Raw genomic sequence first — 19295 nt, forward strand, 5'->3', positions numbered from 1 at the left:
TGGGTAACAGCCCATCCATGTGATTTGGAAGTTTGTTCCGTTCATGCAGACATCGTATCATCGAGAGAAGGAAGTGGTGCTGCGGTTTTGTTGTAGTTTTTTGTTACCGCTGATCTTGGCGTTGATAGAGTAGTCACGGGAGAGGAGTGTGATTGTCGTGTTTTTATTTTTTGGGACTAAATCTAAAAAGATAGTCTAAAAGCAAAATACTGCATGGGCCAACAGTGTCCGTGCGGTATGTGTTACTGCTATGTGTTTCCGGGGGATCTTATAGGAGACGGACTTGTAAACATTGCAAGCGTGGTGCAGTGCCAAGTAAAGAGCTAGCCGTGCTGTAGCTCACGGCGCTTTGCTCTACGTGTAGCAGACAGGCATGGGTTCAGGAAATGTGATCGCTCAGTTCAACGAGCCTTAAACAGCACATAGAGGCTCTGTTAGCTGCATATTTCCATCTGGTTTCCATTAATGTTCACATGTTAACTAGTTAGTTAGACCGCTCAGCCTTTAGTGTAGATATGAAATTACTCTTTCTTGCCTGTCTCAACCCTAACACTGGGAACCACACTACAGCTGAGAGAATAAGGTAATTTACATTCGTTAGCATAAGCATAGCTAGCTACAGCTGATGCTAATTATTAAGATTAAGAGTTACTTTATTAATCCCTGTGGGGAAATTCGGTTGTAGCAGCAGTCACAAGGAACAATAAATACACTATATAAAGGAAAAATGAACATAGAGAAGAAATACAACATATACAGGAGGGGGTCTTATATACACATACATACACACATAGCAGCAGACAATTGCACATACATACATACATACACATACATATATATATAATTATTATTATTATTGTTATTATTATTATTTAGCCTGTGAGATTACATTAGGAGGTAGAAGTGTAGTTAACTGTGAACCAGGGCAATCTAAAAAAAAAGCTGTTGTTGTGAAATACAACATATACAGGAGGGGGTCTTATATACACATACATACACACATAGCAGCAGACAGTTGCACATACATACATTCATGCACACACACACACACACACATATACATACACACATACATATATACACATATACATACATATACATACATACACACACACACACATATATAATATATATTATTATACATATATTATTATTATTATTTAGCCTGTGAGATTACATTCAGAGGTAGCAGTGTAGTTGACTGTTAACCAGGGAAATCTAAAAAAAAGCTGTTGTGAAACTTTCTGCTTTACTATACAAAGGCTGTAGTAAATCAGCTGTTACGTTATTATTGAGGAGGAAGCATTGAAAAAAGAAAGAACCAGCAAATTATTGAATGACTGTTGATGACTAAAACAAAAGGCTTTCAAGACAAAGGTAGTTTAAATGTTTGTGACTTTTGCTGAACCGTCCCACCTTCCTACCAGCCATTCACAGTCACACGTTTCTCTTATTTTAGGTCCCACATTGAATCAGCAGGACACACTTGTGAGCTCAGAGATGCAACAGAATTTCAGTCACCTGCTGAGGTGGCAAACTTAGTGTCTCGAAATCCTCCATTTGAGGGTGCACTGGCCATTCATCTGTTCAGAGCAGGCAGACTTCTCTTGGGTAAACATGCTTACTGATCTATTTATTTATTTACTATGCCATCATTTGTGTTTGTCAACATAATAGCAGACCTGCAAGTGCACAGCTACCTGTCCTACAAACGTTAGAAGTTTCCTGTTTTATGTCTAACCTTTGCACCAGACATCCAAGTACCCTTTGGCGTCATCTTTGGCGGAACAGACATAAATGAAGATGTGAAAGTTGAACAGAAGCGCGTGATTATGGAGCAGGTGCTACTGAAAGCCAGGTGATGTTGCTGGAGGTTTTAACCCATTTTATTCCACATAGCTCCACAATGAGTACATGAATTTTACTGATTGATTCACCACATCACACAGACTGCATGATTTTTCTATAATGCTTTTGAAAAAGTTTGTGAAACTATGTGTTGTGGTTTTGGCCACTGTTATTATCTGCAGAAAACTGCAGACACAATTTGCATAAAGAGAAATACATGCTGAACAATATGTTTCCTGTCCCATCTTTTTCTTTGTATCTCTGTTAGCAGGAAATCTCAAATAATCTAATGTGGAATAGTAATAGATATATGTACAGTGGGGTCCAAAAGTCTGAGACCACTAGTAGAGACCCTTCCATTTTGAATTTGTTTTGAATATCATAAAAAAATGTTTGTTACTAATAATATCAGCTTAACAATTTACGTTAAATCTTTGAAAAATATACATGAACTTCAGGATATCTTAGCATTTGATTTTCCCCCCTCTGCATGGACTCCACAAGTTTGTACAAAACTTGTTATCCCAGCATGATTTAACAATCTTCCAAAGAGCTTCTTATGGTGTTACAGAATGCTTGACTCTTCAAGTGCCCCCATTAATGTTCAGTGGGATTCAGGTGAGATAAATGTGGAGAAAAGTCCATGACACCCAGGACTCCTTGGTCTTCTATGATCTTTAAGGAGTTCTTGCACAGCTTTAAGGTGTGCTTGGGGTCATTATCCTGCTACAGTGTGAATCCAAACCAGAGAGAAGAATGGAGTGGTGCTTCTCCTTGGTCAGGGTGTAGTCAGTTCAGTGCAGGTGTCCAACTCCAGAGGAGGCAAAACACTTCCGGATGTGAATATTCCCACCACTACGTTTCACTGTCGGTTTGATACACTGCGGTATCGTTCTCTCTGTATCCTTCCACACATTCTTCTGTTACTGCTATTAATCTCAAACTTGGATTCATCACTAAATAGGACTTTTTTTTAGGTCATCCACTGTGAAATGCTGGTATTTCTTTGTCCATCCCAAGTGTTTGGCCTTGTTTCCCCTCCTGAGAAGTGGTTTAGAAACTTCTTTTGACAGTACTTTTGCTGATTAGAGTGTTGCATTCTTTTTTTTCCCCTTTTCCATCTCTCAGGGAACTAAGCTTGATGTATTGATCTTCTGATGTTGTCGTCACTTTTGGTTTGCTTGATCGTGCTTTGGATAAAACTGATCCGGTTTCTACAAAGTGTTTCAGAGTTCCGTGCACTGCCCCCTTAAAAACCTTTAGTCATGAGTTAACACTGAGAAAGCCCCTCTTTGCTTAGAATAACAATCTGACTTCTGACACGTTCACTCAGTTCAGATGCCATTCTTCCCGTTTTCACAGTGCTACATGGTATGCAATGATCTGCAGGAAACTTGAGGCACAGCCTTATTTGTAACAGGTGAACGCAGTCTGCATCTTGAGTTGCGTAGACGAGCCTCTAATGAGTAGATCAGGTCCACCTGAGTGTCACCTGAACGTTTGCTTCAATGGAAAGGATACACCTCAAGGAGATCTGACCGTTTGTGCACAAGAGTCAAATTGGTCAATGCCCCAGATTTGCTGAAGTGTGACTGCTGACCTAAAAAATAGTGCAGAATGATGTTTCTGAATCCTCAAACTTAGTTGACTAAGTACTTGATTAGTTCCAGGTTTACATGAAAATATTAGAGGTTTTCAGTGTGGTCTCAGACTTTTGCACAGGTGCAACGAATAATATTATATAAATAGAATGTAACTCTTCTTTTTAGCTGTGCCAGTTTAAGGGCCCTGTTATTTTGCATGCTTAGTCACACCAATGTCCTGCTGTGACAATGTAACATATCCACCATGAGAAAGGTCTGCTCGATCTGTTTGAAAAAGTTATGTCTTGTGTGTAAGTGTGGCAGAACCGTTATCTTAATATATCAATAATAGACACGTAATTGATTATTAGCACCAAATATGTTAATGTATCACAACATGTTTTGCTTACTTTCTTTTATAGAGGTGTGATGCAGACATCACCATCCTGAAGTGTGGCCAAGAAGTAAATGTGACCATCTCTACCTCTTAATGGAAATTATTCATATGAAATCAAAACATCCTCCAGTTTCACTAACCATGTGATTTTCAGTCTTAGACCTACTAACGAGTCTCTTACAGAATTATAAAACAAAATTGCTGTCACAGTTGTGACCAGTGGAAATAAATTGGATATTGCTGTAAATCACAGTATATGTGGTCTATTTATATGTAGGGATAGTATTCATCTTTTTATTATTGTTGTAGATATTGCTGTAAGAATTACATTCTGTTGCAAAGCATGTGAATCATATTAACTAGTGTGTAAGTAATCTGTGAGGGGAAAAAAAGACTGGATCCCTACAAGTGCCTGGAGTACTGGCATAAAAGAATTAGGCTGAGCACATTCAAGCTAACCCCAGCTGTGCAGGCTGAAATGAGTGTGCTCTCTCCTCCACTAGTTAAACGTTGAAACGTTAATATCCACGCAGGCTTATCAATATCTTGTCCTGTGCCCTGACGTTACACCCCGGTGTCTCTGTTATCATTATGATGAAAATAGATGGCAGAGCATCCAGCTAGTAAATCTATGGGGATAATTGCCTTCTGGGAGAACGGCGCCTATCCAGGTCTCATGACTTCAAACATCTGAATCCGTGCGCCTCCTGCTGTTAGAGCCTTCTCACACAAACCTTGATCAAGAAATTCAGCCACCACTCTTGAGCCCATTTGGTCCATTTAATACACTCACATAAGTGCAAATTAATATCTCCCCACTGTTTTTTGCTCTACATTCCCTTTGTTGTATTCATCCTTAAATCCTTTGCTTTAAAATCACAAGCTGTTTTTCTGCTCTTAGGTATTTAGTCTTGAGACTTTTGTGTCTTATTGCTGTTACTGGTAGTTTTTCCTCTACTGCTTTAAAAATTGTCATTGCTTGTAAAAGGCAAGAGCTTACTGTCAGTGTTGAAAATTCTTGTTTTGCTGAAATGGTTTTTACAGGGGTGAAAACAAATGTGTTTTTTCCTCTTTTTGTTTTTTAAATCAGGTTTGCAGTTGCATTTACTGACAAACTGAAAGAAGAGGCCGAGTTATTTCTGGTATGATTCCTCTCTTTTGCATTTTAATATACCAACTATAGTAGTTTAAATGTAATAAACACTGATGCTTGCATGTCCAAATTTGTTTTCAAATTTGTTTTCTAGAAAAATTCTGTATGTGCCTAATTGCATGTTAATCAGTATGTTAATGACAACCTGTTATGCTGCACCATTTATCCCCGAACTTAACAACTAATAAGACTGTCATAAGTGATTTTTTTAACCTAAACAAAATATTGACCCATATATTAAAGCAACTGAGAGCAGAAGTTTTTTGTTTGCATTTTATGGCACATCAACAGACAGCAGGAGCCTGACAGCTTCAATAAATACAACAGAAGGGCTTTTATTATACAAACACAATATCCTGCCCTGTCCCGTAATAGTTTGGCATTAAAACAATATTACCGTGTTTTATTTTCAGATTAGATTCCAGCCGTAGGCTGCAGATTGAGGCGAGTGGCATGCTTTATCTCTGCCGTTTAGTGCTGACAGCAGGCAGACAGGACAGGCACTGAGAGGCATCGCCACGCTTTTTATTGTGACAGAAAACACACATAGGGGATGGATCTAGTGTGATAACATCCAGTCAATTTCCTTTCCATCCCCTCTGATTTATTTTGTAGCACCCCCATTATCTTAGCAACTGCTCTCCTGACTCTCTTTTAAAGTTTAGATTTGGTTTAAATATGTTTGGAGCATTAATTGGCTGTTTCTGTTTTTCTCACATAAAGAGAAAGAAATGCATATAGATCCAATCAAATGTAATTTGTACAAACATTGCCAATAATTACTGATCGATCTCAAACACTTTTGTATTTATATCCTTTTAACCAGATTTTTCTAATGTTTTTCTCCTTTGAAGTTGTCCCAGAGCAGCAAAATCTATGTCCAACCCCAAGGTAAGCTCTGCAGGATGAATATCCTTGCCTGATTCTGTGCATCCCTGACTCGCCATTGAAGTGTTACATTAATCAGCTTTGACATTTTTTCCCTCCATTATCATACTGTCTGCAGTACAGAGTTGTGTTTGCTCTTGCCATTGGCCACCGTGCCATGTAGGACAACCCAAATCACTCTTCCATGTTGTTTCCCACCAGTAGCTTTGTTTGGCAAATAGTGTCCCCTCATAGATTAGAGGAGAGCTCTGGGCCAGCTGCATGGCTGAGCCCAGACCAGTGAAAGCTTTTTTTTTTTTTTTTTTTTTTTTAATGCTTCTCACCAGATAGTCATCACACTGAAGTGCTTTTTACATGAACCACACAAAATAATATTTAGATCACATTAAAGCTTTTTTTGTTTTACTTAGTAAAGATTATCTGAATGTTGCTTTTTTTATACAAACATTAGTGTATGAACCTAATTTGAGTTAAGGTCATAAAAAAATACAAGATGTGTTTTCTGTTAATTTGAGGTGTCACATTACTAACACAGGTTGTGATCATAAAAAGAATTCTGGAGTTATTTACCTCTGAAAATAAAACCCCCTTTGGTCATTTGCTTCATACCGGATTTTATCAGTGGTGTACAGTAAAAGCTTTACTCAGAGCTCAGTGCCTTGTATTTGTCTGTGTTTATTTTAAAGGTATCCAGACGGAAGCGACAGAGAAATTCTGCTGGGCTGAATTCTTGAGAAGCTCAGGTACTGTTACTTCTTCAGTTGGTTGTCATTCCAGCCATTGTCTGGATAATGTGAGACTTGATAATTCACAGACTTCACTTCAGACAGTTTTCAGGTTTTCTTATTTATGCTTTGAGTTTCTTTCAATAGCTTTCATTGTAGTGACTCTTTCAAAGCAAGACTGTATGGTAAATTGAAATGGTATGTATTTGTCATACCTGGGCTATACTGTATTTTAGTTTGATATCTTGTGCTCTTTAAGCTTAACTTCTTATTGGAAAGTGGTCAGATCATTGTAAAATTAACTGACTCTAGTTGTGTCTCATCTAATTATCAAGGCTGTGTCTCAAACTATATCAGAGGTAGTTGTATGCACATCCACAAAACTTTAGTGGGACAGGTGATGGATGCAGTGTTTGATGCCATAAAATGGAGAAGTACCTGCACACTGAAATTTAAGCTCCCCTGTAAAATAGGTTTACTGGTGTTGTTTTGATCAGATATACACAGACGGGTCACATATTTGTAATTGTTTGCGATACTCTCATAAAAGCCCTCTATCATATTCTGGACCGCATCCCTCTCTCCTTATCTTCTGTCCATACTCCTCAAACCTGAAAAGTACCAATCAGAGACTATATAAAAACTCAGTGCTATGTTAGCTGCACCTGGGCTTTAAATTGGACCCTGCAAGATGATGTCCATCTGAGGTACATTAGTGTTCATAGAGAACACTGTTGACTACAGGCAGGGATAGTTGATTAATAGCCCCCCAGCCCAGAGCCATTTGTCACTGTGCTACACAACCACTGCAGGTAATACTAATTGGCCACTGTCACTTCTCCATTTGTTATGCTTGAAGTAGGAGCCACTACTATTGTGCTTTCCCTCGGATGTGATGAAAGTGCTGTAATTTGACTCACAGTTGTTTTTAGAGCCGTAAACATTGTTCCACATTCTGCATATGAGGTGTTAATTTGTCTGAGTCATTTTTCATAGATGTGCGTCAGATGCATCATTAAGAAAAATTTCCATCCGTTTTGTGTTTTTCTTGCCACAGCGTTGTCACCACAGTGCATTAGACAACACAGCCTGTGTTTCACTGCTACTCATGTGCTTTTTCATAAAACTGAAGACTTTTTAAGCATTGTTTAGTTGTTACTGGGCAGTCTTGGCTTTCTGCTGTCTAAAAAATTTGATGTTCCATGTGCCCCTTTTAAATCTTGATTACCTGCTTTGTCACCTTCAGTAATCAATCTCAACAACTTCACTTATGTTTTAGTTTCCTCAAACACAACGCAGTCGGACAGAAATGACTCCCGCAGCAACCCACGTTCTCTCCTGTCAGCTCCAATCCTCCTTTTGTCTTCACACACACGCTCTCCCAGCACAGCAGGGGGCACTATCTGGTGTGCGTGTTCTCTCCTCTCAGATCTTGGTGCATATTGATTTACTTTTTCATCGTTACAGCTGGTGTGACATAAATTAATCAGTACTAAATAGCGAGATCTAGAGTATATTGTACATAGGGTCGCTGAACGAGAGGGTGTGTCAGTCTGAGTGTTAGGAATAAAGGTACTCTGTGTGGCCCAGTGTTTCAATGGCACACCTTAAAAAGATATCAACTGGTGAACATAAAAGTGGCATCGAAAGACATCGACTCCAGCTCTGGGATCCAAAAGCTATTAGTCCATGACAGCCACTTGATGTAAGTTGTATGTGGCCCCTGCTGTGTTCCTAGTGAGGTGGGGTAAGGGGATACATGAGAGGAAAGTGCAGCGATGCTTTGAATTGCTGAAGGATGAGGGGAAACAAGCAGGGGGTCAGTTGTCACCTTGTCCAGTTACTTGGTCCATGGATGATTGATATTGAACAAATTACACATGAAGCTTTCAGTAAAGTAGCTGCATGAATAGATAATTAAAAAGCAAAGGATGGGCAAAGGGTAGGTGTTCAGAGAAATGCCCTTTAGCATCTTATACAAAACACAAAAAAGTATAATTTGTAGACATTAAAAACAGATCTTTGACACAACTTCTGCTCATGCAAAACAAATGCAGTGTGTTTTTCTGGCTAAGATATTTCAAACGCATATTTCCGAATACTTTTCTCATCCCAAAGTGTTAAATCACACACAGACACAATTACTCACACTCTTTTCTTGTGATCTGCTTGTGTTTCTCTTCTATTTAAAGAAGGAAATTGACAAGCCCCTTTTTTAAAAACTCACATCAGTAGTTCTGCAGTTGTTAGTGTGCAACAAAACAGACCACAGTAAAACTGCAGTACAAACGTTACTATTCGTGTTTGTCCATGTTGGTGTGTGTTGTTCTGACTACACATGCAGCTCCAACAGCCTGGACCTGGGCCTAGTTTTGGTCCAAAAGCTTTATACAGGTCAATGTTAACTCAAACGTATTATGAAATGTAGAGTAATGAAAAATGGCAGACGAAACATGCTTCTTAATTTTTCATTCGAATGTTTTTACATTATGTTTTTAATGTTATTTGCATAGAGCAGGGGCACTTTTCATATAAAGCAGGTCTAGACCATACTCTTTATAATATTATTTACAGAGATCCAATATTCACCCATGAGCTGAGCCAGCTCTAACTATAAGCTCTATCAGAAGGAAAGTTTTTAGCCCTCTCTCACACATGGAGAGGGTTGCCCCCTGAGCCTCCCAGACCCAAACTGGTAGATGGTTCCGCAGTAGTATGTTTTTATCTGAGCTGGAGAGAAGTAGAAACTGAAGTCTGACTTCTCACATTTGGGTTATTCACCAGCAATTTGTTCCGAAACTATCCAACCTCTTTAAAATTGAGACACAATGGTATTTGGCGTAAAATGTCTCACTTGCGTACTTTAGTTACTGTATGTTTTACTCAGTTAAGTTTTTTTTTTTTCCAATGGTGTTGTCATTATTTTGTCTACTCCCTGTAGACTCTATTCTCTGTCACCCTGTGACACTCAATAGATTAACAGGAGCTGTTCCGATAGATATGTGCTCCCACATCCATGCACACACACATACTGATTAAAGCATTAGGGGATTGTTGAGGATGCCCTTCTGAGGCCAAAGGCAAACGAACAAAAGTGTGTTTTGCATAGCACTCGCAGAACTGCAAAGAAAGAGAGAGAAAAGATAGCTGCTGGCACAACAGATGATTTGTACAATTTGTTTTTCTCCCCTGAGGAAAGATGAATTGTGCCTCAGATCCAAAGGCTTTGTTTACTTCTTTGAATTCCTTGTTCATTTTGACAGGTCTGTGCACTGGTATGATTCCAGCAATCCCCCATTATTTTCCTGCATCTTCTTCTGAGGTAGTGACATGGGTGTTTACCTTAACTGACGTGCTTTCTCATCCTGCGAATCAATGCGAGCAAGTTCGATATGTCCCACAGATGAAGAGTTGTTTTGACAATCGGCTCCCAGGATCAGGGTCAATGCCCAGACTCCATGCTGTCATTTTAAGATGCTCTTTAATAGCATTAAAAGAGCTGCCTCAGCCTCCTGATCTGGACTTATCTGGCAGCAGGGGATTTCACTCGACTGTCACTGTTCTTTAAGCACGTGCTGGTGTCTGTTTGTGGTATTATTTTCAAAATGGTTTGTTCCTCAGTTCCACAGACACTTAAAAGTACCTCTTGTCTGAGTTGTTTGTACACTTCACTCAAAGTCTGGTTCAGCAGTGCTTTGCCAGCATAACCATTAGGAGCAATGCTATCTCAGCATTTATGATTTATCCTCTTAAGTTATTGTCAAGCGTAAAAGGTCAAGGATCACAAAGTAATTTTCATATGTAATCCTCTAAACCTAAATTATCCGTAAACATCTGCTTGCGTTGACATTAATTCATTTTCTTCTTTTGATTCATCAGACCTTGACGTTAAAGTGTTGGCTTTACACCAGCCTCGCTTAAAAAAACACATTAAAACCAAGATTGTTCCCTCAGATGTAAAGAACTGGGCGTTATAGCTTTAAAACTGATATAACATTTAAATACTGTCCTCATATTAAATTTATAAACTTTATTTTAAAATATATTTTGTTGCCTTGTTCCACTAGGAAAGGGCAAAATTTGTGTAATATGTTTTATCTAACTGATCTTGTTTGTGAGCCTGCGTTGATCCACCACTTTGTCCCAGACTGAAATATCATAACAAATCTTTGATGGATTGCCATGAAATTTGGTACAGACTCCAAGCACCACTGTGTGAAAGTACAGCCTCACTGAACTGCAGATTCTTAATCCTGTTAATCTCCATTGTGGTGCAGGTTTACACTGGGGTTACCTTTCTATGCTCAAGGGCACATAGTCGTAATAGCTGCACAGTGCTGGAAATTAGCCTTATTTTAGCTGAGTCTTGTAGTTAGTCTCCTTTCTCCACCCACTCTTCATTGAGCAGTTGTAAATGTAATTTGTTCCACTTCCTGTTTAAACCTGCTAGAAGATGTACAGTGTGAAATAATTACCTATCTCAAGTTCATTAGAGGATCTGCTTATTGTTGAGGACTCTGAGTCTGACAGCCCAGTGCCACCGTAATAGTGCACAGCTCTTTTATTAGGGTCAGGACTTTTATCCTTTAGAGGGTAAGGTGAAGGACAGTAGTTGTTGGCAGTGCTCACAGTTGCATGCCAGCCAGTTTCTGACTAATCTCCGGATTGATCCTGAAAGTTGGATGATCTGGGAAAAGAGTCGATTTAGTGGCTCTGCCTCTCAATTAAAGCGAGGTTCTCAAAAACGTTTGATGTTTTTTAGCATGACGATGGGTTAGCTGCCTTCAATGTTGCGCTGTTCAGTGAGCAAATACTCCGGCTCTGTAGTTATGATGCCGTATTACACACTGATTAGGCTGCAACCTTCTAGTGTTTTTAGCAGACTATTTCCCTCTTGAGCATTACAACTCTGATCAGAGAATTGTGCGAGCACATTAGTCACTGCTGTCTTATTTTCCCCATGACCTTGGGTGATGTATTGCTTTCATTATCTGCCGATGTACTTGGGATGTTCATTATGCAGTGTTTTGATATTGTGGCGCTGTCTTTCTTTGTGTCTGGCTTCTCTCCAGGTGTAAGCAGTGAGCATGTGGATGAGCTGCGTGTCTTCCTGTTGGTCTGTGGTCTCAGAAGAGTCAAAGACCCCCTCTATCTGGTGGAGGTATTTTCAGGTATACCATACAACTACCTATGTTTATCATCTATTTCATGATAATATATGCGCACTGGTGATGAAAAACATGGAACACATAGTTAAGTAATACAGTAAGTAGGCCAGCTAAAAGAGAGGATGGTGTTTCTTGCTGGCACGTTTTCACCCTCTTCAACCTTAGTGTCAGGTAAAGCCCCGAATTACAAAGCCTTTCTCAGTGTGTTTCTGTAGTGGCCTGTGGTAGAAGCAATGGCAGTGTCCTCATCAATTAGGAATGATGTTAGATCTCTGCGGAGTTTCATCTAATTGAAAATTTATATGAAAATGCAATGAGATTCTTCTAACAGCTCATGTTGGCCTCATAAAGACATTTGTTGAGTCTTGCCTCAGTGTTGTTTCTTTTTATGATGACTGTCTTATACACGTCTAATGTATTCAGCTCTGAGAACTGCCACGGATTAGCAACAGCAGTTGGTTTCTTTTTTTAAATCATCTTTTATTTTATGTGACTTTCATAACATACAGTTATGGTAATAAGACAGCACTAGAGGACGTCAAATTATATGTTAATCTAGACAGAAGAACGAGATGTATGGATTTTCACATGGTGTTTTTGGTGGAATTGAATTTGTTCTATTTTCAGGCTTAAAAACATATGGTGCACTATGCAAGTATAGCCATAAGAATTCTATGCAAAAACAGCTTTACTGCCTCTGAGAAAGCTGCTATTGTTTTCCCAGACTGTTGTGTTGCAGTTTACATTGCCAGTCTTATTTTGTGTTTTTCAGAGTGGCATTGTGAGAATCCGCTGAATGTGCTGGTCATTATTGGGCCAAAGGTATGTTCACAGTCATTATTTATAGTCAGTACTTTTTCACACATCCTATGTATCTCTCTCTGTACCATGACTCTCTGTATGGGTTGAAAGTACCTAGAATCATCCCCTGGGAACACAGGCGGCCTCTAATTGGATCTAGCAGAGATACTGGCTTTAGCTGTTTAGCTGGAATTAACAGCCAGTGCCGGGAGATAATGACAGTCTTCTGTACAGAGGGCGAGGGTCAGCAGCAGCAGTGGTACTGGTCCTACTTGGGGTTTTTTTTGGTCTAACTGGTTGACTGCTTGATATACTGATGTATTTCTTACTCCAGATTAGCGCTTACCTTTGACTACTGACCTGTATAGAGCTACCTCATTTTAATGCACATGAATGGACATATATCTGGACATGTGCTGGTATGAGCCAAAGCAGTTAGACGCCCTGTCGCACACCATCATGCTTCTGTCCTGTGTATCATCCCTGAAGACATTAACTGCACATACACAGGTTAAGTGGCTTCATGTCAAGCAAGTCACATAACTGGAAAAAACCAATTGAGCTCTTACAGCCTGCCATGATTTATGATGTTCATAAATCAACCAGTCGGCCAGACTGTCAAACCAGAGGAGGGAGTTTTAATACATTTGCTGTAAAAGTTTTTTTTTTTTTTTTTTAAACTGATTGCACTTTTATGCTGTTCTGCAGATAGAAGTCATATCCCAGCCAACAGCAGCAGCCTTGGTGCTCTTTCTACTGTTCTTTTTTTTTTACCTCATTTCATTTCCAATCTCTCGCTCATTGATTTCTCTGTATGTTTGTCTTCTCTTCCCCCTGACTTGCTTTGATATGACGTCAATGTACAGTATTTTAGTGTCACTTCAAACAGTGGTGTCAGGCAAAAGGTATGTTCTGCTGTAGCTTTGCTCAAAAACAACTCAATTAGACGTGGCCAGGGGCTTATACACTGTCTTGCTGCAGCTCCTTGCTCCGCTATGCTTTGTTGTTGTTTGATGAAATGGTTCAGTGGAAGCAGAGACGTGTGATTCATCTCGACACCCCTGAATCACAGTGGAAGCGTGCTTGTTTGTTTGTTTGAGAAATGAAAAGCCATATATTAGTTATAATAAATTCCTATTTGTGTAACAGCCGATTTCCCCTTGATAATTTTAGGATTCCACAGTTAATTAAACATAAACATTGTTGGTTATGTTTAATGAGATAACAGTAAAATGTAAAAACGCAAACAGACGTTAGAATGAGACGCGCTGCGCTCAGACTGTCACGATGTACCAGAAATCCACAGCTACTTCATTCAAGCAATAAGAGGTCTGGCTGCACAGCATCTGTCATTAAGAGGAAAATTCAGGTCAGTTTGTCCGCGATGACACATCTCGCTGCTCTGTGACTGGGTTTTATCAAGCAACACAATGTGCAGCATATTTTGCAATAGAACAATGAAATAAAAATGAATTTAAAGATCATTGTGAAAATGTAATGATAGATCTTGACACATTAACAGGCATTTGCATCATATTTGGTGCTTAAAAACAAGAAAATATGTGGAGGAGGACACGACAAAATTGCCATTATCTTAAATCAGGAAAGGTATGACAGATTCACTTGGACAAACAAAAACAATGATGTAGCCTCTACCTTCCAATTGTGACTAGTTATCTCTTACGCCTCCAATTTCTGTTGATTCACCCTGGGACAGTGCAGAATCTGTGCTTAAATCATTTGTGTTTGTTAATACAGCCTTTATCGTGATCTATCCCCTGCTGGTTTTACAATGTCTGCTAAATCCCAGATTACACCAGGATACAAAAATGTTCTTAGTTTAGATTCTTTGATTTTAATGCACACGTGCTTTAAAGCAGATTCAATTTAGGAATTCCATGAGCTATAAAATGGAAGAGGGGGGAAAAAAAGTAGGAGCGTGCTTGGCAGCATCTTTGACCTAAATTGCTATGCTTTGACTTTTCTGTGGGCAGGCTAATGCACGCAAATCCCACATTGCAATTAATCAGATTGGCCACCCACCCCACCCTGACCCCAATCTCTGAAAATACAGGATTTTCAGAGAATGATTTGCTCATGATAGAAATTATTAATTGCGTCATTGTTTAGTTTATGCTCCTGATTAAGTCATTGCTGCCATCCTTGATGAAAACAGAGAAAAGGGCTTTCACATGTCTTCATAATCTTGGTCACTTTCAGATTGATCCTGTACTTAGTGTTGAAGTGGAAGCTGTCGCTAAAAGGTAAGCCTTCTGTTTCGTTCAGTGTTCTTTTCTTTATCAGTTACAAATCTTATGAAAGCAAACTTGAGATCTGACAGTGTAATTGCCAAGAACTTGCTCCTGTGAGAAATTTGAAGACTGCGTTTCGCCTCTGTTCATCCCTTGTGGCGCAAGAAAATATCTAAGCAAATGTAGCTTTACATTTATCTTAACATAATGTGAACAGAACGCAGATCTGAGGGGAGCGCCAAGATCCTCTCTTCTTTTTTTTCTTTTTTTTTTTTTTCCCTGTCCTCCCACTCTCGAGTCTTGGCTGATCTTTCAGTTCTTTGCCAAGGGCCTTCACCACAACAAAGATCTTTGCGGCAGGAAGCTGCCCTCTCTGGTTAGGACTTTACCTGGACACTTTGTGCATGTCACACATAGAGCAGCCGTGTTTCCTGCCCTGAGCTTGTCACTGCTGTTCAGCATCATTCACGCCTCTGTGAGCCCTGAGTCACGCAGAACTGAGCTTTGCCACTGCCTCTGCAGAACAGCAGGGGTCTTTTTGGCCCAGGAGAGGAGCCAACAGGAGCTTCATGCTGCCATGAAAAGGTGCTTCGCTGTGGTCAACAGCTCCATCTCAGAGGGCATGTCAGCAGCCATCTTGGAGGTAAACATCTTCAGGGCTCATGGGTAATTGGAGGATACAGTGTCCTGACTTCAACAATTCAACTCATAAACACACTTTATCTTTTTGTTGCTCGTGCACTGTGCTGCAGAATACTAGTTAGGTAATTAAGAATTTGATTTATTAAAGCATATACTGAGACTTTGCTATCCAGAGCCCTTCAAATGTGAATATTTACAGGAGTACTTATCTCGCTGTTTCTTGCTCCGCTACAATGTTATCTGACCACTTCAGGGACAATTACCCAAATTAATTGCTTGACTCCAATCTTTCCATTCCTGAGTGAGCAAAACCTGCAAATCCACTTAATCTCATTTAAACATAGTCGATTAAGACAATCCACAGTAGGCTTAAAGTCTGATTAGTATGTTAACATGTTTCACTCAACAACCTGCTGAAGGTATTAGCTGATACAGATTGTTAATTCTGTAAGTGAACTGAGGCACTGAAGAGCAGAATCGCCAAGCTGCACAATTTCCAAAGTGCTTAGGAGCTTTTTTTTCCCTCTAATAATGATAGAATGAGTAGGAAACTTTTGTCTGACTTTGTGAATCTCAGTTTGTGACTTGTGAGTTTTTAATGTTCTCTGCTCCAATAGGCCATGGATCTCGGGGTACCTGTGTTGGCCAGGGACATTCCAGGAAATGCAGCTGTGGTGCAGCATGAGTTCAGTGGCCTGCTGTACTCTTCTCCTCAGGTATATAGTGATAGTGACTGACCAGGCCACCAATCGTGTTAAGCCCTGCTAAGCTTTGACACGGACTGTGTTGATGGGCTACAGAGAGATTGCACCGCATATACACTGTAGCCAGCACCTACACCTGTCACCTCAACTGACTGGGAAAGTACTCACTACCGCTAATAAGTACTATCCTTCCCGGCAGAGATTTATCTTCAGTAGTCTCACAATTTTAAGAAAGAAAACTTCAACTTTACCTCATTTTGTAAAACTTTGTACTTTAAATTCTTATCATTAGTCCAATCTAAGTAAGAAAAATATAACAAAAGGAGCTGATGTTTTCTCAGGTACATAGATTAGAATCAGAAAGTGAAGCCTTCAGGGATAGAGCAAAGATACCACATTACCACATAGTGATGCAACACATAGCAGAAAGCAGGAAAGTGCAAAATGGGGAGCCCCCATGAGAGCTCTTCAGTCTATTTAATGAGGTTTGTTGCAAAAGGAGAATAACATAGGTTAAGGCCAGCTGACAGTGGGCTTGAGCTTGGTGCTGTCAAGACGCTGCGCACTAGCGTGATGTTGCTGTAACAGCGGAGATAAATCCTCTCCAGGGGGGGTCACGTGTGCTCAGCTGAGCTGCCAAGAGGAAGCTCTCACAGATGGTTGCAGCAACTTGGGCTGGATAAACCACGACCTCAGCCAGGACTAATGGGCAGCGAGTGCTAGTCTTTCAGCCAAAACTTTCCTTGCAGTGGATCATGCTCAAGACTTTGTTTTTGCTTGCTTTAAAATCCTGTCTTTTTTTCTGATTGACAGTGTTTGTAGTTCTTTAAGCCTTCAAAGTAATTACGAGAAGCGTATAGGTATCAAGAAATGTGTCAGAAGAAACAAACACACAACCACTTGAAAGCATTAAAGAGAAAAATGGCCTCCCATGTCTGGCTCTATAATTTGTAATACGAGTGAAGTGATTATAAGCATGCTGCGCATAAGTTGAGCTTTAATCCTGTGGCTGAGGATTTATAGCTCTCATATGGCCATACAGAAGAGCTGTTTCCTACCAAGAGCCTCTCCAGACATAATCACATCACTTGAGTGAAGTGAAGTAAAGTGAAGTGGCCTGCTGACTGGCAGTGGCTAAAACTTTGTGTGCCCATTGGCTCTCTGCTGCAGTAAACGTTGGCTGCCATGTTGCAGGAACACTTTAAGGCACTTTAGCTTCATTTTGTTGGAGGCTTCTCTCAGTCTGACGGGCCAACAGATGAGCAACTAGGTTTCAGGAAGCTGTGTGGATAAACCGCCCCACAGTCGATGCTCAGCAATGGCACCATTACTCATTTTTAATTGTCTAAGTTTTGTCCTCATCTTCCACTTCCCATGTCCCCATGACAGCTGGTTGGGTAGTATTGTTTTACTCCAGCAGTCACTTTATTTGTTTTTCCCTTTCTTCATAAGTAAATGAGAGGTGGCAGCTATTAGGAGAGACTGAAAAGGTCTATTGGACAGCCTTATTTGGATTTGGAGCCACAAATATCTCCATCCTTTGGCAATGTACAGACACTTTTGAAGTATTTACTAATCAGCACACAGGCTTTTATCTGAGTTCTGTTCTCATGCCTTGGATTATCTTTCATGCTTTAAAAAAAAAACATATCTTCAGGCAACTTCAATGACAAGCTTCAAATGGCATTTGGCAGTAAATGAGACTCGTTTTGCCTTTATCCCTGCCAGGAATTTGTGCATCAATCTCAGAGGCTGTTGTCAGATCGTGAGCTGAGAGAGAGCGTGGTGAGGAATGGAAAACTCTACGTGGAAGAGCATCACAGTCTGAAACAGGAGAGAGAAACCTACCAGCAGCTGGTGGACATTCTGCACTGAGCATAAGGTCACAGCATTCAACCCCACTCTGTATACTCCACTCTGTATACTTTCTCAGGAACTTCAGCAACAGAGAACAGGGAAATACATCAGTGTATTTACCAGACATAGGTATAACTACCACAGGTGTCTTTTAGAAAATCAGGCTACAAAGATGTCTGTACAAAATGATCCTGTTTCACCTGCACTGCCACATTGAAGTTATGCTGCAGAGCACTTTGAACCAAAGACCTATAGCAGAAATGGTTGATTGTCTTGTTAATATATTTCATTTACTGTATTTGAAATTGATGATGCACTGTTATTTATGGTCTAGTATAACTATAGGAAAAGCATGAATTCTCTGTTTATCCATTCTACTTAATAAAAGAGGCAAACAACTCCACCAGTTGGTGATCTGAAAATGTGCGATGGCTGTGAAATTATTGCTCAGTCTGCTGAAACAAAAATGACAGTTTGTAATACAAAATTCTGGAAGTGCCATTAAATCTTTTTCTCTCAAATGCAGTGCGGGATCAGCTGATCTACTCCTGCTAAAAACAGTTGCAGAATTGCTTTTCCCTCCAGTGTGTATGCCACCACATTCATTTTTAATGAAGTGCAATGGTTGGTTTGCACACATTCAAGAGCAGAGCGAAAACTCAATTTGTTTAAAGGGCAAAGGGGCACACAAGGTTCTTATAATTTGACGTTACAAAGGTTGATTTTGGCAACACCCTGGAACTTTGGCTGGTTAGAAAACCTGAATGTCCTTTCAAAAGTTTTGCACCATGCTACGCTTTTAAACAGTAAAATTAAGCATTGCACAAAATAAAAAAAATCAAGTGAAAGACAACATTCAAGATCATAGTGTTTTAATGAAAAAAAAATCAAATGAAAATTAAATCAACTTAAATTTACAAAGAAAAAGGTCTTGGATATTGCATAATAGAAAACATAAATTTCAGCTAGTATTATGTTTAATCAGAGCCACATTTTTTGATGAAATCCATATCTGTCAGACTGAGTTTTATTTTATAACTGGAAATTGATATGTTGTATTTGTAATTTGGGACCTTTTTCAGTGTGTCTGTACTGCATGTGAGTGCAAATATTTAGAGAAATAGATATTCACATGCAGCATTAACATTTTGTGGCTTTAAACATTGTGTTTATTAACAACACTGTTTCTTCATCTTCATCCACTGATCCGGGGCCGGGTCGCGGGGGGAGCAGTCTAAGCAGGGACGTCCAGACTTCCTTCTCCCTGGACACTTCTT

The 19295-nt window shown here is 39.7% G+C and overlaps 1 protein-coding gene across 3 annotated transcripts; it reads left to right on the plus strand.

Moving 5' to 3' along the window:
• Window positions 1-84: 84 nt before the first annotated feature.
• On the plus strand, window positions 85-18538 carry glt1d1 (glycosyltransferase 1 domain containing 1). Of its 3 annotated transcripts, none has more exons than XM_041041469.1 (12): window positions 85-583; window positions 1460-1611; window positions 1753-1858; window positions 4919-4970; window positions 5836-5872; window positions 6556-6612; window positions 11667-11765; window positions 12535-12584; window positions 14784-14827; window positions 15343-15458; window positions 16075-16173; window positions 17890-18024. In XM_041041469.1, exons 1-11 carry the CDS (start codon window positions 516-518, stop codon window positions 16140-16142), a joined length of 849 nt encoding a protein of 282 aa, XP_040897403.1. In that variant the 5' UTR covers window positions 85-515; the 3' UTR covers window positions 16143-16173; window positions 17890-18024. The 3 variants fall into 3 exon arrangements, with proteins under 3 accessions (XP_040897403.1, XP_040897404.1, XP_040897401.1); XM_041041467.1 differs by having other exon boundaries at window positions 91-583; window positions 15338-15458; window positions 17890-18537; XM_041041470.1 differs by lacking the exons at window positions 1460-1611; window positions 1753-1858 and having other exon boundaries at window positions 88-583; window positions 15338-15458; window positions 17890-18538.
• The last annotated feature ends 757 nt before the right edge of the window (window positions 18539-19295 follow it).

Source organism: Toxotes jaculatrix, chromosome 7, assembly GCF_017976425.1.
Source record: "Toxotes jaculatrix isolate fToxJac2 chromosome 7, fToxJac2.pri, whole genome shotgun sequence".
In the NCBI taxonomy this organism is placed as follows: domain Eukaryota; kingdom Metazoa; phylum Chordata; class Actinopteri; family Toxotidae; genus Toxotes; species Toxotes jaculatrix.